Here is a 25,113-nt window from a genome sequence, read left to right on the forward strand (position 1 = left end):
AGCTTCAGTAAAAACAATCTTTGGAGATTAGTGTTTTCTTGTAGAAAGGGGTTAAGCAGGGGTGCTCTATGTTTTTAATGCTTATAATGAATATGCTATGTGTATGGTTAATATAGATAAATATTCAGCTGGAATTAAGATTGAATCTAGAAAAATAAATATGATATAAGATGATACAACTCTCAATATTATAATAATCAGTTTGGAAGAAAGTTCAAGTTATGAAATTTTGCATTCCACTATCAGAGTTATGTAACATCTCTTGACGGTGTATGCCAAAAATGATCATATTTAAGAAAATTGGTGATATCATTTTTTCTTAATTGTTTTTCAGAATGCCTCAACCAGAGCATTGATCTTAGTGTTGGCTATACACTATTTTTTAATATCCATACTAATTTATATTTGATTTTGTTTTTAATTAATGCAATTTGGCAGTATTGCTTAGAACGCTTAAGTTCTAAATGCCAAATACCATGTCTCTGCAATTAATGATTCCTTATGTTTTTTGTATGTTCATTTCCTCAACAGTAGTAAAATGGATAGATGGTGTTTGAATAATGCCTGTTTTTCTGGGACACTTAATATACTAATCTTTATGTTTCACTGCCTTTCTGTTTCATTTGCTACACCTGAAGGCAACTCTTGAATGGAGATGAAATGAGTACGTTTAAAATAAAGTTTTTTTTTTGTTTTTCATCCACCGAAAGTTGTAAACCTGTGCTTGAAGTACTGTGCATCTTCTATAGGTGGATTAATGATTACATAATCCAGAAATCCTGCTTTAGACATTAAGCTTGAAAAAAGTACTCTTTCAAGCTGCTTCAGGTTTCCAATAAATAGTGGTTGTCTCATGTATTATGTTCTTTTTTTTTTATTTATGCACTTATTTACTTTATTTTTTTACTTACTTATTTACTTACTTCATTTATGTACTTTTGTACTATTATGTATAATATTATGTACTTTTTCAAGCTGCTTCAGGTTTCCAATAAATAGTGGTTGTATTATGCACTTATTATTACATTTTACATTATGAAAAATTATGGAGACAACTACTGTGTTGGAGCAAAACTTTAGTTTAATATAAACCAAAATGAACACTCGATATTTCGACCTTCATGTCAAGGTCATCATCATACACATATATACAGAGAAACAAGCTGCACTGCAATTTACATGGTTTCCTAAAGTTACTGACCAACCTTATTACAATTATTGGCCTGACCTCTGGTGGGGGGGAAAAAAAAAAACTTGACTACATCAAAGCTTGAGTCCTATTATTATTATCTATTAGGTTACAAAATTAAATGGGACTGGAGAGCAATATGTTTATATATATGAAAGAATGATCATTAATTCGATTAATATATATATCTTTATGAAGAATTGAATGACTAGAACCAAGATTTAAGTAAAAAAGTCTTAATATAAAAACACGACTAGTTTCGGCCTTCATCAGGTGACATTATAAAAGAAAGAAAAAAGAAAAAACACTAAACACTGAAGGTTAAAAGACTATGGATAACATAGAGAGTCTCTGTACATAATTAGCATGAAAATGTTGTAGTTGTATTTAAAGCTGTTCTTTTGTTTGTTGCATTGTTGGGAGAATGCGTGCTTGCAGCATCACATGAACGCCAGTATATGATTGCAGCTGAATGACTATCTGGGAGGTTGTAGCTCAAGTTATTATTTAGATGAACAGGACTGAAGATGATTTCTCTAGTTCATCATAGTTTACAAGAGACAGTGAGCCAGTGCATTATCGAGTCATATCCTTTTCTCGACTAATCCTAATGATGAAAACTGAAGTTACAAAGTCTGCTGGGAAAAATCTACTAACATCTTCCGTTGCAATGATGAACTAGAGAGAAAAATCATGGAATCTAGAGAAATCATCTTCAATCCTGTTAATCTAAATAATAACTTGAACTACAACCTCCCAGATAGTCATTCAGCTGTAATCACGTGATGCTGCAAGCACGCACTCTCCCAACAATGCAACGAATGAAAGAACAGTTTTAAATACAACTACAATGTTTTCATGCTAATTATGTATAGAGACTCTCTATGTTGTTCATAGTCTTTTAACCTTCAGTGTTTAGTGTTTTTTCTTTCTTTTATAATGTCACATGATGAAGGCTGTTACAGACAGAAACTAGTCGTGTTTTTATATTTAGACCTTTTTACTTAAATCTCAGTTCTAGTCATTCAATTCTTCATAAAGATATATAAATAAATTAAAAAATAAATTTTAAAAACTGTCATTATACATATAAATTTCCACAAATTGATATCGAATAGTTTCCAATAAAAGCCGCAAATTGCTTAAAATCCTAAAGCATGCTAGATACTAAGTAGGCTGAATATGTGCCATCCAAATTCTTGGAATTTTTATGCCACCATTATTGCTGAGATCAGGGTGGTTAATCAGAATTTCACAGGCTTCTTTAAATTTTCTTTCATACCAGGTTTTTGTATGATGTAAAAAGCAGTACTTTTGCAATCAATTTGGTGTAGGGTGTTGAGAGCGTGATCTGAGAGGCCTGCTTCACCAAAATTATTATATTTAATGTGTCGTTTGTGTTTTTTTTTACGTATAGGGATTGTGCATCCAGTTTCACCAATAAAAGGTAAGTTGCAGGTGCAGTAGACGAAATAAACTCCAGGATATGCCAATGGGAGGAGAGAATCCTTAGAGGAGTTGAATATGTTTTTTAATTTTATAGGTGCTTTAAAATTGGCATTGAGATTATAATGGTGTAGGATTCTATTGATTTTTTCTGATAACCCTTTAATGTATGGGATGACTATAGTTTTATCTATATTCTTTTTTGATGAAGTTTTATGAAGAACTTTATTAATAGTATTTTTGTTATAGCCATTATTTATAAATGTGTTGCTAATAATCTTTAATTCTTAACACCCTTAAAAACAAAGCAATAACAATTTGCTCTAATCAACAAGCTCTTAAACAAGAATTAAAGATTATTAGCAACACATTTATAAATAATTGGCTATAACAAAAATACTATTATATTTTTTAATTTACACACACACACACACACACACACACACAGTGGTGCCTTGATTAACGATGGTAATCCATTCCAGGATTACCGTCATTATCCAAGGTCCGATTCCCCGTAAGATATAATTGAAAATCGATTAATTTGTTCCGGCTCCTCCTCACAGCCATATTACATATTAAAAATGCAGATAAAACTCATTTAAAATGTCATAAAAATATGGTAAATATCATTTATTTATTATGTATTTGCATAAAAAAAAATTAACATTAATAAAATGAATTGTTCATGAAAACGGTTTTTAATTATCAATCTTCACCAGAAGGACAATTGGGCTCACTTCGGAGTTTTTTGACAAATGGACCTGTAAAAAAAAAACTCTTTTTTAAAATGTTTCTGAAAAACTGCATGGACTTTTCATTAAATAGATCTGCAGTTCTGATAACCTCACATTTGTTTGGATTCCATTTCATAGCAACATTTTGAACTTCCTTCCACTTTGCCAAAACATTTTTGATTTCAGTGGTTGTAATTTGTTCTTTCTCTCCATCCTCATCTTCAGATGAAATTTCCATTTCCTTTTCTTCACATTGCTGCTTGAAAAGTTCTTTTAGCTCGTCAGTAGTCAGTTCTCGGTCATGCATCTACAATAATTCTTCAACATCTTCTTCCAAGTTAAGATCATGAGCAGTTGCCACAATATCCTTTACCAATTTGTGTCCTTCATCTAAAGTTTCTTCATTACCAAAGGAAGGACAGTTTCCTCCATGCTACTTTGAGACATATCATTGTTACTTCTTGCCAAGCCTTTACAATTAGCCTGATTGCTATGACAATGTTGAATTCTTCCTTCCAAAAGTTTCTTAGGGTTATGTTGGTAGCCTCACACATTTCAAGGCACCTGGTAAAAAGTGCCCTTGTGTAAAGTTTTTTAAAATTTTCAATTATCAACTGATCCATAGATTGAATCAGCGATGTAGTTTTGGGAGGAAGAAAAATCACCTTGATAAAATCTAATTCCTCTGGTAGCTCTTCTTGCATGCCCATTAGATGGCCAGGTGCCTTATCCAAGGTTGAAATGGTTTTTAGAGGCAGATTGTTTTGCTCAAGATAGGCTTTGACAGTTGGTCCAAACACTTTGTGAATCCAGTCTCTAAATTCTATTCTTGTGACCCAGGCTTTGCTGTTAGACTTCCACAAAACACCGAGATTGGATTTAGAGACATTGAACTTTTTGAATGCTCAGGGATTCTCTGAGTGGTAGATTAACATTGGTTTTACCTTGCAGTCTCCACTTGCATTTGCTGCTAAAAGCAATGTTAACCTATCATTCATTGGTTTATGCCCAGGAAGTGTTTTTTCTTCTTTTGTGATAAATGTCCTGTTGGGCATCTTCTTCCAAAATAACCCATTCTCATCACAATTGAAGACTTGTTGAGATAGGTATTCTCCTTCTATAATTCTTGTAAAGCTATTGACAAATTTATCTGCTGCTGCTTCGTCAGCACTAGCTGCCTCTCTGTGTCTGACCATACTATGAATTCCTGTTCTTTTTTTAAAGTTGTCAAACCAACCTCTGCTACCTTTTGAAATCATCATCCTCTACCTCAGAACTTGATCCTGAAGTCTTCTTTTTCAAATCTTGATAAATCTGTTTAGCTTTCTGATAGATTGCATTTTGAGATGTAGTATCGCCCACCATTTCTCTTTCTTTGATCCAAATTAGTAATAGATTTTCCATTTGTTCAAAAAGAAGCCCTCTAACATTCAACCTTGAAGTTCCCTTAGCTACCATAAGTTCTTCTTTCTTAGCTAAAATGGTTGATATTGTAGAATGACTGGTTTCATATATTCATTCTAGCTACATAACTTCCACACCTTCATGATGTTTTGCTATTATTTCTTTCTTCTGTTCAATAGAGAAAATTTTTTTTTTTTTTCCCTCACTAGCTTTCTTTTTGGGAGACCCATTTTGTCACACGGTAAAAAAAGTCACTCTATAAAAAAAAAAGATACACAAAATACGGCATTATTACAAATTGTAAAACACTAAGACGAGGAATAAAAAGAACATATCGTCACCAGAAAATAAAAGTAAAAGTTAAAAAAAAAAACTTTTTGAAATAAAAATTAACAGTTAAATTTGAAACCTCCAATTTTTGACTTGGTGCATTTTGCTTGTAAGGTGACAATGTTAGGTACACTTACCGTAACATACACTGATCAGCAGCTTATAGATACAATGATTATTATACAGATGAGATTTGATTTTACCTTTTGATGGCGAACGATCAGTGACACACACTCGCCAGTTTATTGTCTATATGAACCAACATATAAAAAAAAAATGCTTAAATACTAATTTTCATCATAAAATGCATTTATAACCACAAATTTTAAAATAAACACAGTACACTACAAGAAAAGAAACAATAAACGGAATACGCAAACAGCTGGCTATGATGGGTCAAACATATCTGAGCTTCACAGATATGTTGCGTGGCTGTTCTCTATTTGACAAAGTCTTCCTGCACATGGCTGAGTGCGCTCGGAAAATTCCGGTTTTTTAGATTGGATAGAGGTTCACATAATCGAGAGTCGTTAACCAAGAGATTTTTTCTTGCAGCCACTCGTCGTTATCTGAGGCCGTTGTTAACCAAGGCACCACTGTATTTATATATATAAACATATTGCTCTCCAGCCCCCTTTTAATTTTGTAACCTAATAGATAACAATAATAATAGGACTCTAGTTTTGATATGAAGTTTTTTTTTTCACCAGAGGTCAGGCCAATAATTGTAGTAATGGTTGGTCAGTAACTTTAGCAAACCTTGTAGATTGTAGTGCAGCTTGTTTCTCTATGTATGTGTGTATTGTTCCAGATGATGACCTTGATATGAAGATCGAACCATCGAGTGTTCATTTTGGTTTATTTTATTTTAAACTAAAGTTTTCTCTAACATGGTAGTTGTCTCCATAATTTTCCATAATGTATTCTGATCACCATTTAAGCATGAAAGAAAGGATTATTGTTGTATTTTGTTTACTCTGATTATTAGAAAATCTTCACCAACACATTCATATACATAATATTAAATTTTTATTTCATTTACAGTATCAGAACTGATCTCTATCGTTGTAATTTATTTTGGAAAGATAACAAAACTTTATTAATTGGATGGGCTGATACAGTAAAGATATGTGTAGTTCAGGAAAGAGCACAAGAGGCACAAATAACCAAAAATGTGAGAAGTCACTTTTTAGAAATTGGTAAGTCTTTTTAAAGCAAGAGATTACATATATGTGTTTCTATTTGTTCTATTCATATTATATAAGTGATTTAATTATACAAAGCCATAACATCAAAATTGATTTCCAAAAGAGATCATCATCATCAAATTCCTGATATGTATCCTCAGGGGATGTGCAGGATAATTATGATAGTACTACATGAAAAACTTACACCATTACTAACTTTCAATCAACAATTTTCCTCCAAATTAATCTGTTATCTGTCAAGATTCTAACATTATCAGATCTTATCAGAAGCCAAAAGGCTATTTTACCGGCTACATAAATTAAGTTTAAGGGAGATGGTAAATCTCGTATCATTCTACAGCCGGGTACGAAACTTGGATCAAAATCCATTGTAATCCTCGAGTTTCATGCCGAAAAAACTATCGGCGAGCCCAAGTGTAAGTAATCACTTGGGTAGTACAACACCAGGGCAACTCGAAGCAAAGGTGGAGCAAGCTCTGTCACTGCCCTTAATATTCTCTTGTAATGTAAAATACAGCTCCTAGGCGATGTATTACTGTTTTACATTATGAGAAGAGGTCACTACTAGACCAGTTTCAACCCTTTTTGAGGTCTCATCAGTGAGTAGATAGACCTGGAATATCAAGGTTTTAAGTGAACCGAACTTGCATATACCTCTACTAATGAATTGCTAAACTGGTGTACTTATATATTGTTATTGCTACTATAAGAAGTCAAAAGACTATTTTACCGGCTACATAAATTAAGTTTAAGGGAGATGGTAAATCCCGTATTATTCTACAGCCGGGTACGAAATTCAGATCAAAATTCATCGTAATCCTAGAGTATGATGCCGAAAAAACTATCGGCGAGCCCAAGTGTAAGTAATCACTTGGGTAATACAACACCAGGGTAAGGTGGAGCAAGCTCCGTCACTGTATTTAATATTCTCTCATAATGTAAAACACAGCTCCTAGGAGATGTATTACTGTTTTACATTATGAGAAGAGATCACTACCCAGACTGGTTTCAACCCTTTTTAAGGTGTTGTGGTGTACTTATATATTGTACAATATATAAGTACACCAGTTTAGCAATTCGTTAGTAGAGGTATATGTAAGTTCGGTTCACTTAAAACCTTGATATTCCAGGTCTATCTACTCACTGATGAAACCTCAAAAAAGGTTGAAACCGGTCTGGGTAGTGTAAAACAGTAATACATCTCTTAGGAGCTGCGTTTTACAATATGAGAGAATATTAAGAAAAGTGACGGAGCTTGCTCCACCTTTTCTCCGAGTTACCCTGGTGTTGTATTACCCAAGTGATTACTTACACTTGGGCTCGCCGATAGTTTTTTCAGCATGAAACTCTAGGATTACGATGGATTTCGAGCTGAGTTTCATACCCGTCTGTAGAATAATATGGGATTTACCATCTCCCTTAAACTTAATTATCAGATCTTATATTTCTGTCTTTTTAAGGTGCTTTTTACTGTATCAATCCAGCTACATCTTGGTCTTCCTCTGAGTCTTTTTCCTGCCAACCTGGAAAAGAATACTTGTTTTACTAAGCTTTCCTTCCCATTCTCTTTAAGTGACCATACCACTTGAGATCAGTTCTACTAACATATTCCTGAATGCTAACAATGGAAAGTTCTTTCCAAATATCCTGATTTTTGATGTGATACTGCCATTGATGCCATCTATTCACTCCACTAATCTTTCTTGAGACTCTCATATCTGTGGTCAGGTGTTTTATTTCTAATCCAGCTCTCAGATGTTAAATTTTACAAATTTTTAGAAATTAAACTCCTGACCATAGGAGTTTTATTTCTAACATTTCTAATCGAGCTCTCAGATGTTGAATGTTAAAATTGGTTTAAACACCATCTTGTATACAGCTAATTTAGGGTTTTGGCTAATTTCTTTATTATTCCATATAAATTTATTCAGCTGACTTCCGACCATACCAGCTTTACTAATTCTGTTGTCTATTTCCATATTTAATTTACCATCTTCACTGAAAATTTTGCCTAAATAGTTGAAATGTTTTATTTATTCTATTGATTGTTCATTCAGGATACAGTTGTTGTTTTCAATGTTTCTGCCTATTTTCATTATCTTTGTCTTTTTATTTCTGATTTTCATACCAAACCCATTACAACAGTTATTCAATTTAGTCAGGGAACCTTGCAGAACTGGATTTTTCAGAAGTATATCATCATCTGCATAAACGAACCAAGATTAACATCACAAATTTTGATATCATATTTGATATCACTTTCCTTCATAATGTGATCCATATAGATAATGAATAATAGTGGACATAATGTGTACCCTTGTCGCATGCATGATTTGTTATCTCAAACCATCTTCCTGTACCTCTTCAATTCTATGCTAACTTACAGCTTAAATAGAAACTATGTATTGCTTGATATAATGTCCCATTTACATCATATAACTAGATCAACAAAACTTAAATACAAATTCTGGTTATATTCCCAAAATTTCTCAACTGTTTGTCTTAAAGTGAAAATCTGATCCTGACAACCACTATTTAGCCTGAATCCTGCTTGTTTTTCACAAGCTGATTGCTATCTTCTAGTTCATACAGGATGAAGATTCCAAAAAGGATGAGACTTCAGGATGTCTGAGTTTGATGTTGAAGCCATCCAAGTTGTAATTTTGTGACTGTATTGACGAGTGGTTCTTGCTTAGCCAGTTTAGCACAGTAGAGTTACTGACACTGTCCATCCAAATGTATCCAACGATCAGTCTGAGACATGTACTCTGAAGGAGTTAATTAGATCTGTAGTTTATTTGGCTGCACAGGTTTGAGAACCATACAAGAAGATGGATCTTCCAATTACATGGTACAGTCTTAATTTTGTCTTTAATGATATTAATGATGATTTCTAGATGGGACAGAGTTTGTTATGGAAGACTATAGTCAGCTGAACATTTTCTAATGTCATTTTCTGTATTGCTGATGTACAATCCAAGATATCGAAAGTCCTTTACTCTTTCTAAGGGCCTGTTGTTGATATGAAATATAAGGTTTTCATAACCTATTTGAGAACACTTTGGACTTTTGGATATTGATCTGCAGATCAATAAGTTTAGCTTGTGCCTCTAGCAGACTGATATGTTTTTGTGCATTTGCTGGTTCTGTATCAATAAGTAGAACATCATCAGCAAAGCTAAGATCAGTTATTTGAATGGTGTGGGTGGATTCTATTGTTAGATCTTCCGTGTTGATGATCCAGAAGATGTAATTCAAACATACCAAGAACAAATAAGGTGCTAGTACAACACCATGCATAACTTCTGTTGTCACCGGAAAGGATTCAGATGTTTCTGTTTTAATGATCTGTGACATTGTAATCTTTATAAGGTTGCTGAGATTGCTTGTATGATTTTTGAGGGTTAGACCATAGAGGCTGAGTATTTTAAACATACTTCTATATTAATTAATAGAATCAAAGGCTTTTTTTAAGTCTATAAAGGTTAAATGAGTGGTATGTTTTTATGATTCTTCTGATGTAATGTATCTGTTCTATTGTACATTGTTTCTTTAGAAATCCAGATTGATTTTTTCTTAAAAGTGGTGTTAAGTAAGTAGATTTTAACTCTAGTTGATAACAAAGTAATACCTCTGTAGTTATCCATTCTTTTAAGATTGCCTTTTTTTGGGTATAGGACAATAAGGCCGTGTTTCCATTGTTGAGGTATTATTTCAGTGTTTAATGCTTGATTTGTTATGGCAAGGAGATTGGAATATACCCAGCATATTTGAAATCTTTTGCTCTGATTCCATCAATCTCTGGGGATTTTGCTGCTTTTGTTTGATCTATTGCTATTTTTAGTTCTTTTTCAGTGAAGTCTTCACAATTTATTGGTAGAGTGGTAGTTAGATGTAGGTCTGCTAACTGGCTTGAATGTTGGAGATTATCAACATTCAGTAATACTTTAAAGTAGTTTCCCCATTCTTTCATCAAGTTTGAATTTACTGATAGCTGTCTACCATTTTTGTCATGTGTGACAATATTTCCACTTCTTTTGGTTTTGTGATGACAGATTTGGTTTATCATTTGAAAAGTATTCCTAGTATCTCCAATTTTATTATAATTTTCAAGTTCCTCACACTATTTATTTATTTGTTTTTCTTTGTCTCTGATCATTAGTTCATTGACCTTGTCATTTAAAATGTTTAGTTTATCTTTATATATTACATTCCTGTTTAAGCGGTAGAGTTTCCTTACTTTATTTCTTTCATCTATCTATTTTTCAGTTTTGGGAGTAATCCATTTTTCCTTTTTTAATATAGGAGATAAATTCACTGCTATAGTCCTGTTTAAAATTCTGTTAGTCCTGGTTATAAAGGTTGCATAACCTTCATAACCAGGACTAACATATTTCATACTGAAATAATGCAGTGAGTGTTTAATTATGTGCATACGCGCGCACACACACACACACAAGTGAGTAGCATATAGAGAAAATGTAGATGTAATCTCTGTATGCTACTCCAGTAAGGAAGACTCCTATGCTCAAATGGGTTGATGGATTTGGATCAGTGTCTTCTTTTTTTCTTTGAAATGAAAAGCAAAGTATAAAATGTAACATCTATCCATACTTTCATTGTTATATTGATGTTTATCATACATTATGAAAAAAACTTTTGGAGGCTATCTCTGTGTTTAAGTAATAACTGTAAAAGGATAATATTTGCTACACATATTTTGTGTTTCCCATTAAAGCCATCATCTAGAGCAGGAGTTCCCAACCTTTTTGTTTCCAAGAGCACATTCTAAAATATTGGTAAGGCGACGGGCACCATCTATTTTTTCAAGCAAATTTTTTGAATTCTTTTGTTAAATGAATACATACAAAGTTTACATTATAATCAAATGTTTTATTACTTAAAAGTTTACATTATATAAAAATTTAAATATATACATGTAAGTTAGTGTGATCTTTGGCATTGCATTTCATTGGCCAGTGCTTCATAATTAGGAGAATATGATGATATTCCAGTTCTTAAACTAGAATGAACAACTTCAAATGCGCGTCTACTTTACATTGTATGCAGTTAATACTCGTCATGTGTCATTAACGCATGCATCATATAGTATGCCATGAATTGTTGTGCGATGTGCATGTGATTATTTCAAACTATATGGCACATGGTTGAACAACTGCAGACACACACATATTGGTCGATGGGCACCATGGTGCTCGCAGGCATAGGGTTGGGAATGCCTGATCTAGAGTATATACATAAACATAATCTAAACTATGGAATAGCTAATTTAGTCATCTGTGGGGAAGGAATAAATAAATTACAGAATTAGTCATCATCATCATCAAATTCCTGACATGTACCCTTACGGGATGTACAGGATATGATAGTACTACATGAAAAATTTACATCGTTACTGACTTCCTATCTACAATTTTCCTCCAAATCAGTCTATTACTGTCAAGACTCCAATATTATCATTATCAGATCTTATATTTCTATCATCTAAGGCACATTGTACTGTATCGATCCATCTATATCTTGGTCTTTCTCTGGGTCGTTTTGCTGCCAACCTGGCAGAGAACACTTGTTTTGCTAATCTTTCCTCGCTTATTCTGTTTAAGTGACCATACTACCTGAGATTAGCTCTGCTAAGCACATTCCTGGATGCTGACATTGTCAAGTTCTTTCCTAATATCCTCGTTTTTAATGTGATATTGCCATTGATGCCATCTGTTCACGCCTCTAATCTTTCCTCAAGACTCTCATATCTGCAGTCTCTAGTCTTTGGTCAAGTGTTTTACTTCTGACCCAGCTCTCAGACCCATAAGTTAAAACTGGTTTGAACACTGTCTTGTATACAGCTAATTTAGTGTTCTGACTAATTTCTCTCTTATTCCATATGAATTTATTCAACTGACTGCCTACCATACCATCTTTGTTGATTCTGTTGTCTATTTCCATATTTAATTTACCATCTTCACTAAAAATCGTGCCTAAGTAGGTGAAATGTTTTGCTTGTTTCACAGGTTCTCCGTTCACAACGTGGTTGACATTTTCAACGATTCTGCCTATTTTCATTGTCTTTGTCTTTTTAATGCTGACCTTCATACCATATCTATTACAACAGTTATTCAATTTAGTCAGGGAATCTTGCAGACTTGTAGTGGATTTATTGATAAGTATAACATCGTCTGCATAAAGCAAAGAGCTGACGTTAACATCTCCAATTCTGATATCATGTTTAATACCACTTTCCTTTATAATGTGATCCATATAGATAATGAATAACAGAGGGGATAATGTACATCCTTGTCTCACACCAGATTTAACATTAAACCATCTTCCTGTGCATCCTTCAATTCTAACTGCCAACTTACAACTCAAATACAGACTAAGTATTGCTTGATATAATGCTCCATTGACATCATATAACTGTAGCGTATTGAATAGCTTCTCTCTTGGCATCTTATCATATGCCTTTTCCAGATCCACAAAACTTAAATATAGATCTTTGTTATATTCCCATGCTTTCTCGACTATTTGTCATAAAGTGAAGATCTAATCCTGACAGCCTCTATTTGGCCTGAATCCAGCTTATTCTTCACCAAGCTTTTCTTCCACAATTCTTCTCAACTGTTTCTCAAGTATACTTGCATAGCCCTTGCCAGGAACACTCATTAGGGAAATACCTCTGTAATTCTCACATTCAGTTCAGTACAGAATTAGTTGGGTGAGTAAATTAAATGCTGAAATCCATTTCTCTCCATTAGCTGGGGAATCTTTCTTGAATATAAGGATAATCGATACAGCAACTGCTGGGGTGGTGTAGAGTGGTACTTTTATTTTTGATTGAGAACATACAGATTTCTGATTTTCTCTTATAGACTGTGAAAGTCCATTGATTATCTTGGTAACCTAGAGTTAGTATTTCCTGTTAAGTATCCTATTTTAAGTTGGCTAAAAAACTGATTACTTTTTTTGTTAACTATAATAATAAAAATTACTAGTGGTAACCTTGAGTCCTATTTGGAATTTGATTTGTTCAGAGTATTCATTTTGTATTCATTAACCTTATATATCGAGAAAGGTTATTCATGCACCTGGAACTAGCAAGATTCTGGTATTTGATTATCATAGTGAGATGTAGATCTAACATGGTATTCATGTATATATGTTTGTGCTTCAGGTGACAATGATGATCTGGACATGAAGGGTGAAATATCAAGTAGCTTAAGTTCATTTTAATAAAGATTTTTATTCTAACAGTAATAGTTTTTGTAAGTATTTTCATAATGCATGCGATATATACGATAGCTGTTTAGCATTTGTTATTTTATGTGTATCTTATTTGTCCATGTGCATTATCTGCATATTGCCATTGGTTTTAGTTTCTTTAATAGTGTAATTAATTCTGCTATTACTTCTACCAATAATATTTTATAAAGCTCAGTGTAGTTTTACATTTTCATGGAAAAGCTTGTGTAACTCAAAAGTTACTTTTGTTGATCATACATTGGCAGTATGCACATGTTTTTAATGTTGATATTTTCAATACTATTAATGAACTGAATTTTGTTTTTTAAATTTAGTTTCACTCTTTACTACTGATTTTTTTATCTGCGGTATTGCTGCTATGGAAAATCATGTGGTGTCACTTTCCCTGATGAAAGAACAAAGTGAAAAAAAACAAGTAAGTGACATTAACCAGATCATGATTGAACTATAATTTGAAAATGTTAAAAACTGCCAGTCTTTTTGAAAATAAATTTTTCCTTTTTTGTGCAGTTTTAATGATTAAAACGTATCAAGTATAAAATGCACATTTTAAGATACAGATTTATTGAAAAAATATTTTTGGTTTAAATAACTTAATATTTGTGATTTTACACTGTACTGATTTGGATGACATTTTTCTTTTCTTGCTGAAAATAAAATGAAAATATCTTAAGTAGGAATTTGACTTTTATGAATTTCTGCCATTCTCTGCATCATCTATTGTCAGCACGTATGGTTTCACACATTGGAATGAGCTAAAGAGTTTTACATTTTGTTACATTGATAGCTGAAGTTTCCAGAGCTCATAGAAAAGTTTTTAATTTCATTTGAATTTTAAGTGAATAAGTTTTTATTTTCATTTGTTTGTTTTTTCTCAGATGCTGTGTGTGTGTGTGTGGGGGGGGGGTCAGTTTTAAGCTGTATAGTTTAATTACCATATTTTTCCGTGTATAAGACGATCCGTACTTTTTCGAAAGAAAATTAAGAAATCAGTATTTTAAACATCTCTACTGTCTAATCATGCACTCAGTGGGAGGAGGTCCAAACTGTCTCTCTGAAGTTTTAATTCCATGTTCTTTTGCATAATTGATAAACTTGAATTTTGAAGAATATGACAATCGTTTTTTATTTTGGGACATTTTTATGGGCTAGTGCTCACAATATTGTTAATGCATTAACAGCATTGAACAATGTTCAATAACTTCTATATCCATTCTCGTTAGTGTCCAGCAGATACTTTGAACTATTTTGTTCACTTTTGCAATATGTCCTCTACACTTCAACTCTGTCTACCATCACTCCCAAATTCCCAACCTCATTAGATTCCTTTTAACATGTTGTCATCAGTATAATACAATCTCTTCATTACAAAGTGCATAACGACACACACACACACACACACACTTTACCACATTAAAGTGGCAACCATTATCCTGTTGAACGTATGGGTCTATTCAAATCATCTTGCAAAGCCATAACATCATCTTTATCAACTATTGCCATTATTGGTGTCATAATTGATAAACAAGTGGATATCCTCCATATCATTCCCAGTATCATTAATATACAAATTGAGTGACATTCGCCACTCAATTTGTATATTAATGATACTGGGAATGATATGGCACAGAATATATGGCACATCGGTGCCTTCTCTTTGATTCAGTTAAAGCATAATCTTCATCAACATGATAACACTCACAATGTATTACTCACTCCACAGGTCAAATTGAAATACAACGAAATTTTCCTGGAATCCACTCAGTATTAAGGAACTATGCAGATCTTAACAAATTTGGTTGCAAGAAACTGCTACAAATCTGGGAGGCATGCACCCTTAGAACTTCAGCCCAACAGCAAAGGACACCCATCCTAGACCATTACAGCGGCATTATGGACTTTAGGCTCACTTCTGTTGCTTTGCTTCTGTCTCACTTACCCAATATAGTGCCTGTGTGCACATATGAGTTTGTTCATTATTCCCTGGTGATGATAATTTAACCATGCTGAAATATTAATGAAAAGTTATTATAATCAATATATAGTGTACATTGTAATTTCCTTAAATAATATCATTGTTGTGAACAAACTATAAAAACAAAGAAAAACTTTCTTATAAATCTTATTACTTGTAGAATTTTCTAAGTTTCATAGGCATCTTCAGCAGAATTACAGAACAATGAAACAGTATGAAAAAATTATAAAAAGCTCCATCTTAATAGCTAATGTAGGACAACTAAAATGGTCAATATTTCCCTAACTAGGGAAAATATAAAGTTAGAACGAGCAAAAATTCTCTTCAACACTAAGCCTCCTAATTCCAGTCTTTCTTTTTCTGAATATAAACCTATGAAGTCTTGGAAGAAAAACAACAATTTTATTACTACTAAAGCAGATAAAGGAAAGGCTGTTGGTGTTCAAGATAAAATATAATAAATTTTTAAAAAATGTCACTGTTATTGAAAACAATTCTACTTATAGGTCCCTCACATCTGATCTTACTGGTACTTGGTCTCCTACACATTAATCTAATGACAACTTTTCACCAACTTATATGTCTCAATCATATCTTCTCTTCTATTCACAAGTGCTCTAAGTTGCATTCCATAGATTTGACAATGACTTAATAAATCTTCTATGGACCCTATCAGTACACCCCCCCTGAAAACCATGACCAAAGCCTTATACAAAAGGAACCATAACCTCTTTGCTTCTGTATGCCTGTCCTCATTATTGCCATAATCCATTGGGGTGTGCTTACAAATTTAGCAATGTGACCCCTAAACTTTGTCTCTGTCTGCTATCACTCCCAGATTTCTCATCTCCTCCACCTCCTTCAAAATTTCTCCATGAATTGTATATCCTACATCCCAACCAAATTTCAGGGCTTTGTAGCATTGAACTTACAAAGTGCAAGTTTAATGCTGCAACATGCAGCAAGTTGTTAATGCTTAACAACAGTGTAAAGGATATTGTGGTAGGCAGACAATCATGAAGAATGAGAAACAGCTAGCACACTGAACCGCTTTAGAAAGTTATTGCTGGACAAGGAAGACAACGGGATACCAACTTGTTCTATTTTTTCCCAGTAAGATGGGGGGAAGAAGAAAGGCTTCCCAGGTCATAAACCAGCGAAATCCTTGTACATTCATTGGGATGTGAAATGGGAGAACCCTCGTACAAATTGGAGAATTAGAAAATTTGAAGAGAGAAATGGATAGATTAAAAATAACCATATTGGGAAGTAGTAAGATGAGATGGAATGGAACTATAAATGGAAGTAAAGCACATCCAATGAAAATAAACTTGGAAATAAATAATAACCTAATACAGCTGGTATCCTCCTTTAAATATCTTGGAAGTCTTATCACAGAAGATGGAAGAAACCAATCAGATATTAAAGCATGGCATCTTGACCAAAAAGGCATTCTACAATAGAAGAAAAAACACTTTTACCAGTAAAGGACTTAGCATCCAGCTCAAAAAAAGGTTAGTGAAAACACATATGGAGCATTGCATTATATAGTTGTGAGACCTGAATGCTAAAATAAAAAAACAGAACATCAAAAAGTTGGAAGCATTTGAACTTTGGTGCTGGAGAAAGATGATGAAAATTATTTGGAGAGAAAGAAAAAGTAATAAAGTTCTAAATATAGTTCATGAAGAGCAGTCCCTAATAAACCACATTAATAGGAGAAGAAAAAGCCTAATTGGACACCATCTGAGGCATAGTGGACTGATTATAGAAGTAATGGAGGGGGGGGGGGGGACTGTAGAAGGAAAGCGGCCACAAGGCAGACCAAAAATTTCATATACAAATAACATAATAATGCTTAGTGCCGTTAGCATCATTATGTTATTTTATATATAAATGACATATTGGTGCTAAGAGTTATGAAGAGATAAAAAGGAGGTTACAAGACAGGATGTTATGACATGCTGCTATAACTAACCAGTCTTCGGATTGATGCACCAGAGAACAAGCATTAAACGTATAGCTCCGCTCATTCGTTCACTCACATAGTATATTGAGATCCTCCTGTAAGGCCACATTTGCTCTACTTCTCAGTTTTTCCCACTTTACATCAACTACTGCACATCTCCAGTTAAGCTGGTCTCATTGTCATTAACAAGTTGAACAATAATGGTCCCAAAACTTCTATGGCACTCCACTAGTGACCTTCTTCTTTTGGGATCCCACTCCTCCATACATAACCTGCTGATACCTGTCTGACACCCAATCAGCTATACAACTCACTAGTCTGTTATCTAATCCCATCTGTTTCAATTTAGGAACTAGCTTATCATGTTGCAGAGTATCAGAGGCCTTTGAAAAATCCAAGTACACAACCATATATGTATCTCCTTTATTGAGTGAATTTGTCACCTTGTTGTAATGCATAAACAGATTGCTGAAACATGACTTTCCCCAACAAACCTGTGCGGACCATAATAAAGAATACTTATGAACCCATTTCTGAATCTAATCCTCACCAAGGTGTCTAACACCTTAAGAACAACCCTCCACACACACACAGATTGGTCTATAATTTTTAGCCTCAGGCTTACTCCCTCTCCCCTTTTGTGAAGTGTGGAACAATTTTTCCCACCTTTCATTCCTTTGGAATTCATCTTGTTATAAGACTCATGTTAAACAGGCATGCCATAAGTGTCATTAATTCCATAGGGTATTCTCTCAAAATCATGTGGTGATATACAGTAATCCCTTGATTAATGTGCCCCGATTAGTGCGTCATTTTTTTTTTTCGATACCCAAATTCGATTAGTGTGCCTATATACATCTGGAAAAAAAAAATATTACAGATTTTAAAAATTTTCTATCTATACTATCTATACATTTTTTATGGCTAACTATTTTAAAAAATCACTCACCAGAATGAAATAATTTTGTTACTGATTTAATACATTTTACAAAGTTATTTTTAATGGCATGCTACACTACTTTCATATGCTATGTATACTATGTTCCAAATTTTTACTGCCAAAATTTATGTCGTCTGCTAAATACATAGCATTTTCCTTATCATATCTCTTACCTCCTTTGCAATTATTTTCCTTACATTTTTTTTTATTTTAAAGTATTTTCCCAACCTTTCATCATGAGTAAAAGAATTAGTGAGCAAGTGAAAGTGTGAAAATGATTCGAAAAGTAATCTCATTGGAAGAAAAACTTGAAATAATAAAGAAAGTGAACAAGGCGAGTCCAGAGCAAAGATAAGACAAGAACACAAAAATGGGTGAATCAACTATAAGAGCAATTTTAAGCAAAGCTGCTGAATACAAAGTATTATAATGATTGAATTAGAGAGACTTCTTTGTACACGGATCGAAGATTGTAACCAAAAATGGATCCTGCTAAGAACTGACCTTATTAAATCAAAAGCATTAAGTCTCTTTGCAACCTTGAAAGAAAGGACTATCAATGATGGAAAAGAAGAATTCCACGTTAATGCTGGGTGGTTTGAGAAATAGCCTACATAATGTTCTAATCACAGGCGAAGCTGCAAGTGCCGATAAGGAGGTGGCCACAAATTATCCAGAGATTTGAAGAAAATTGTATAAGAAGGGAGCTATTGTGCCCAACAAATATTTAATGTCGATGAAACCGGCCTTTTTTTTGGAAGCCAATGCCTTCCAAGACTTTTCTGGCTAAATCCGAGAAATCTCAGCCTAGTTATAAAGTCACAAAGTCAAATGAAATTACTGCTAGCAATATGTGATCCATTTGGAAGCATGGAAACACATTCTTCCACATTGTGCAAATGATTTTAGAGGCTTTTCAAATGAATCTAAGTTAATTAAATCTCATTCTAAGAAACTGAATGATTCTGACCTTCTAAATTTAGATGCACAGCGGGGAAGATCCTGAAGAATATGAAGATAATTTAATCACTGATAAGCTGAACGAGATTTCAAAGAAACAAATTTAAAATATTTTTCATGCAACCAAAATTTTTAAGTAGCAATGCTTAAAGACTGGCCCTTGTGAAGAAAGGAGCAGGAAAATTTGCAGAAGAGGCAGTTGTATGAAAAAAAGAAACAGAATGCCCGCCAGAATAATAGATTTATATTTTGAATATGTTTTATTGTCTTTCAGCTTCATAGTTTTCCTTTAACTAGGCCCTGAGACATACCGTAATTTTTTTATTAAAAAAAGTCAAAGGTAAAAAAAGAAATTTGAGGAGCGAATTATACTTTTTTCCATAGGTTATTATACTCGATTAGTGCGTTTTTGATTAATGCGCCTGTTTTAAAGAACACATTAGGTGCACTAATCGAGGGATTGCTGTACTGTCAAGTCCTACTGCCTTACTAACAACGACTTTACTTAATTCTTCATATACTTTCAGCTCATTCACCATCAGTCCCTCGTCCACTATACCCTTCTACACTCCAGCTTCTTATATGTTGCCTTCACAAGGATGAAATACACTATTAAACTAGTCATCGATACTTCATATATTTCTTCTAAATTGATTACCAATCTGCCACTGTCATCTCAACTAGCATCATCCTCCCATAGTAATTTTCCCTTCTACTTGCCACATATCGAAATAACTCACCAGGATTTTTCTTAGCCTGATTGGCTAATTTCTACTCATACTGCACTTTTTGCTGTCTTTACCAAACGAGTCACCTTCCTGGTCCACTCTTTGTACTCTTCATGCAACTAATTATTAACGACATTCATCTTGGATAGTAGCCTCCACAGTGTCTTTTCTTCCAGATTTCATGCTCAGTTTTTTCATTCATCCATCCATTTTACTCCCACCTTGTTTAGCCTTTTCGCCTTTGGAATACACTCAGACATTCCCTGTTGCTGTTAAACTGCTCTTGATCAGCACCCATGCAGCATCTGTCTCCTTCTCACCCAACTCTGCTTTCCTTGCTATAGGTCCCAGTTGTTTCCTAAGCGTTTCATAATCACCAGCCCTGCAGTTCCAGATATATGTATTTTTTATAGAAGTTTTCATAGGACTGGACTGGCTGCAACCCAAGTAATCACTAAATGGTCACTCTCACCAAATGGGTGAAGATTAGACACTCCATTCACAATCACATTCTCTGATGATATAACCAGTCTAAGACCCTTGTGTGTGCCCTCTATTACATATTGCCTAAGATTGTTGTCTCTTAAGAACTTGAAAAATTTATTCTCCTTATTTTCTGATGCTATATCTTCATTCCAATTAATAATGTCATAACGATTAACCTTTGTGTTTGTTTGCTCACTAAGCCAATTTGCCTATACATTTCTTTGTCTCCACATTCCCTGGTCCCCACCAAATATATCATTCTATCAACCTCTACTGCACATGGTACTACTGCAAAACCACTTCGACTTTTTTTTTACCCTTGTTTCTCAACCTTGTGCAGACATAATTCTCCTACTGTCATTGTCAGTATTGTCACTCCTTGCCTTTCCTATCATCATGAAAAACATCATATCCCTCCATATCTATTCCTGTCAAGATGTCATTCTCATCCAGCCATGTTTTCACTTATTCCAATTGTTTTTGGCACATAAACTCAATCAGTGCAGCAATTTCATCTCCCTTATTTCTGATACTCCTGGCATTCATAAACATAACACGTTGATGAAACATAATGAAGTATAAGCAAAACAATTTATTTTTTGGTCTATAACCATTCCCATTCATGCTGCTCCTCATCTTTGACTTCTCCTCACTTACTTCTGTGTGATCACCTTCTGTCACCCCCTCAGACTCACCTCATGTATTCTAGGCCATTTCATTCCTGTGCTGACCATCCACATATAAGCATTCATTACTACTTTTAGAAACCACTTCATTACACTGTCTCCCTTGCCAACCCTCTTTTCCTATCTAACTTGCATTTATGTTTTCACATTCTCCTCTTCATTCACAATCTCATCAGTCTCACATGTTCCACTTTCCTGCTCGTTCACATCATCTGATTTCCACTTATACCTTATTTAAGTTCTCTTTCAGCAGCCTTTCCAAATGATTCATTTCAAAACCATTCAGATGCAGTCCATCTGTCTTATACAGTTTCATTTGCTCTTCAAACTCATCCCACACATTCACAAACTGCAGCCCTTTCTCTTCATACGTTTCTGCTAACATCCCATTCAAGATCTTTTGCTATTTACTGCAACTTCATTGTCATACCTGGGCAACAGAACTCACAAGCTACCCTTCCTACCACTGTTATCAAAAACAGTTTCATTCAAATCCCCCATTAAAATGAATATGGTTCAAAATGCCATGAGTCATGTAGGGTACAAAACAAATAATAAATAAATGCCACCCTGGTATAAATGCCAATCTCCTACACAGAGATATAGTACGCCCACAGATACAAGACCCTTCGACACTTCTGCACATGTCAAAAGAAGAAGAAGAATCCATTCCGATAATAGGGTATTAATCCGTATTGTGGGATGAGTATTTATTATCGCATGTCGGAAAATTGACTTCTCTTTTATGATCATTGTAGTTTTTAAAGTGGTAGCTATTTTGCTTGTATAACAGTTGGAAAATTTTACGTATAAAGCACATGATTTCGCATGTTGGTGACCATTTCGTACATCGCCTTACTTCTTTCTACCCTTCAACATGAATTGACTCTTCTTGGCAGTCTGACAACAGCTCTCTCACTTCTGTGATCGGACTATACCTGCTGTCCTGCCATCAGACTGCTGGTCCAAATCCCATCTTGGGCTTTTAGGTGGGAGATGAGTTTTGTTCTCCAGTAAAGAATAAAATATATATACCCTTCACTGGGGAATAAAAAACAAAGAGGCTAGAATAAATTACAATACATTTCTCAATCTCTTTCTCTCCTCCCCCTTCTTTTTATAATTTAACATTTTTTTTTTTATTATGGTAACCAGTTTCTTCTCTTTATTTCTCAGTACAGGATGCAACAGTCTGATTGTTTCAGACTATTACCTTTTATCTGAAGTTCAGAACTTACAAAAATAATTTGACATAATTAATTAGCATTCATCATAGGATAACTTGTGTCTGATTTTTCTTGTTGCATACTTTATTTTTGAATTGATAAATTATAGTCCTCCCACCTGCCGTTTTGTTAATAAATATTAACCATTATATTGTGTGTGTGCGTGTGTGCGTGTGCGTGTGTGTGTGCGCGTGTGTGTGCGCGCGCGCAAACACATACTATATATATCAAGTTCAAACCAAAAGTAATACACTTACAGTTAAAAAAAATATTTGTTGTGGGTTATATATTGCTTTGCATAATTAATATAAGTTGAAAATTTAGTCCCTTGAGCTTTAAATTAAGTGAGATTTCTATATTCTAATCAGATGTGTATATTTAACAACTACATGCCATTCAGAGTGACTTTCCAAAGCGATCTAGATTTTAATTCCATCTAGAGTAAGTTGAAAATTCACTTAAGTGACTCCTCCTCCTCCTAAAACTTTATAATTTTAGTTGCCTTTGTGTTATCTCAAACAGCAACAGCTCTTAGCTTTAGTTGAAATAAAGGTAAATTTTTGTTTAAAAATGCCATATATCACTCATCAAATTATATTTCATTTGTATGAAAATTTTCTTTAGATAGAGAATGCAGGTGGATCACGTCCTCAGCTATATATTTTAGAACCCCATGGAGAAGATTATTCAACTGTGTCAAATGATATTCTCAGTGTACGAAATTATGAGGAACACCTTTGCAATGATTATCATCTAGGTTTGTTAATTTGACATGTTGTCTTTAAGATTGTCAGTACATAATACAGGGTTTTCACAAGAGAATGGTATTTTATAAGCAAATACAGTGTGCATATATATATATATATATATATATATATATATATATATATATATATAGATACAGCAGTAACAAATATTTTGATGGACATCTGCAAGTGCCAAGTTTTTTATTTAAAATGAAAATTTTCATTGTAGCTCCATATGTATCATCACACACCCAATCTGTGAAGACTGTGCAAATAACAAGAAAATGATCGCTTCTGTATGTTCTCCTGCAATCTGCTCTCCCTGCCATTTTTCCTCTGCTCATGTGGGAGCAGATTGTAAGATCTGTTGCAGAATGAGTGGGTAGACAAATGGAAGAAAGTATTCAGTCTGTTATTCGAAAAGGTTCATTAGTGTCATGGATTCATTCAATGATACTACCTCATCCATTTGTGTTGGCATTACCCCACTGGGTGTTGTGCTCATTAAAATCGCCCATAAGAAGTATCGAATCAGGCAGTTGCAATATAAGATTATCAAGATCTATTTCATTTAATGGAGCAGCTGGTGTAAATAAAATGGAACATGCTCTAATAAGAAATCCCACAGAGAGTCAAATTGCTTCTTCTTCCAGAGCAGTATTAAGCTGGAAAAGAGTATGACTACCCATTAGGAAAGCTACTTCACCATGAGCAGGACCATCCTTCCCCCCCCCCCCATCCTTATGCACAATAGTGAAATTCCTTAAGATAGGATCGCACTGTGTTTTAAATGTTTCCTGCAGGCAGAAACAGAAAGGCCTGTGTTTCTGAAGCAAAATCTTGCTATCATAGATATTCTGGTGAAACCCCTAGGAGTTCCATTGTAAAACTTTCTATTGTTTTGGCTTCATCTACTTGTCCAATTTCAGGGAAGTTGAGAGCTTACCTTTATCAGATTTAGATTTATCTTATTTTGAAAATTTATGGTTGGCCAGTGTCCATCTCTTCCTCTGGAAAAATATTCACTACATCATCTGATGTGTTAAGATCACTTGATAAGATTAATTTACTTTCAGTAGATACTGAAGTATTCATTTTTTTCCATAGGAGGAGTCTGGTGGTTTATCTTTAAGCAATATCCCTGCTGTAATCTTTTTAATAAGTGGACCATCATTGAATAGTATCATTTTTGGAGTTATTTTTTGAGTGAGGTCACAGGTTGTGCAACTGATGCACTCCACAGGGAAACACTCACAATAACAATGTTCATGTATGTATGGTGAAATAATCAGATAGTGGAATGGACATATGAGTTTGAGTTGCTGTTGACATTTCTTAATTGGCACTTTCTCAGCTTAAGAAGATCTCAGGACAGGTGCAGTGGTGAATTCCCAAATGAGTAGACAGGCTTATGTGTTGGTATTGATTCATAACACAGAATGATAAGAAAATAATATATATTAACTTATTTAGGACTTCAATTCTTTTGTGTTGTCCATTTCAATTTGTCATTGTTTCCTGTACTGTGACAAACTGTTCTTGTGTTTTGAAAATGTGGGATATGAATATGAGTGAAATATCAGCTAATCAGTTAATAAATATTAATTATTTTCTTATCATTCTGTGTTGTGAATAAGTACCATTAAAATATACTAACAAGGTGTAGCAGTGACTAGCTTCCTTTTTACATCCAAATATGATATATTTTGTTCTGTTTTAATCTTTTGTATTTCCTTTTCATCTTTCCATTTCTGACATGTATGGGAGTAAGCTGGATGATCTCTCCCTGACAGTTGACACAATTAACT

At 33.9% G+C, this 25,113-nt stretch overlaps 1 protein-coding gene across 1 annotated transcript in view; it reads left to right on the top strand.

The window, feature by feature from the left end:
• Positions 1-25,113, top strand: part of lt (vacuolar protein sorting-associated protein light) — a 356,245-nt gene that overhangs the window by 108,681 nt on the left and 222,451 nt on the right. Inside the window, exons 9-11 of the mRNA XM_090394164.1 lie at positions 6,148-6,302; positions 13,904-14,004; positions 23,184-23,316. Of these exons, the coding sequence (XP_090250290.1) occupies positions 6,148-6,302; positions 13,904-14,004; positions 23,184-23,316 (389 nt within the window). The remainder of the gene's footprint in view (positions 1-6,147; positions 6,303-13,903; positions 14,005-23,183; positions 23,317-25,113) is intronic.

The sequence above is a fragment of the Typopeltis vanoorti genome, chromosome 6 (genome assembly GCF_054136105.1).
Source record: "Typopeltis vanoorti isolate ZY-2024b chromosome 6, IOZ_Tvanoo_1.0, whole genome shotgun sequence".
Taxonomy (NCBI): Eukaryota; Metazoa; Arthropoda; class Arachnida; order Uropygi; family Thelyphonidae; genus Typopeltis; species Typopeltis vanoorti.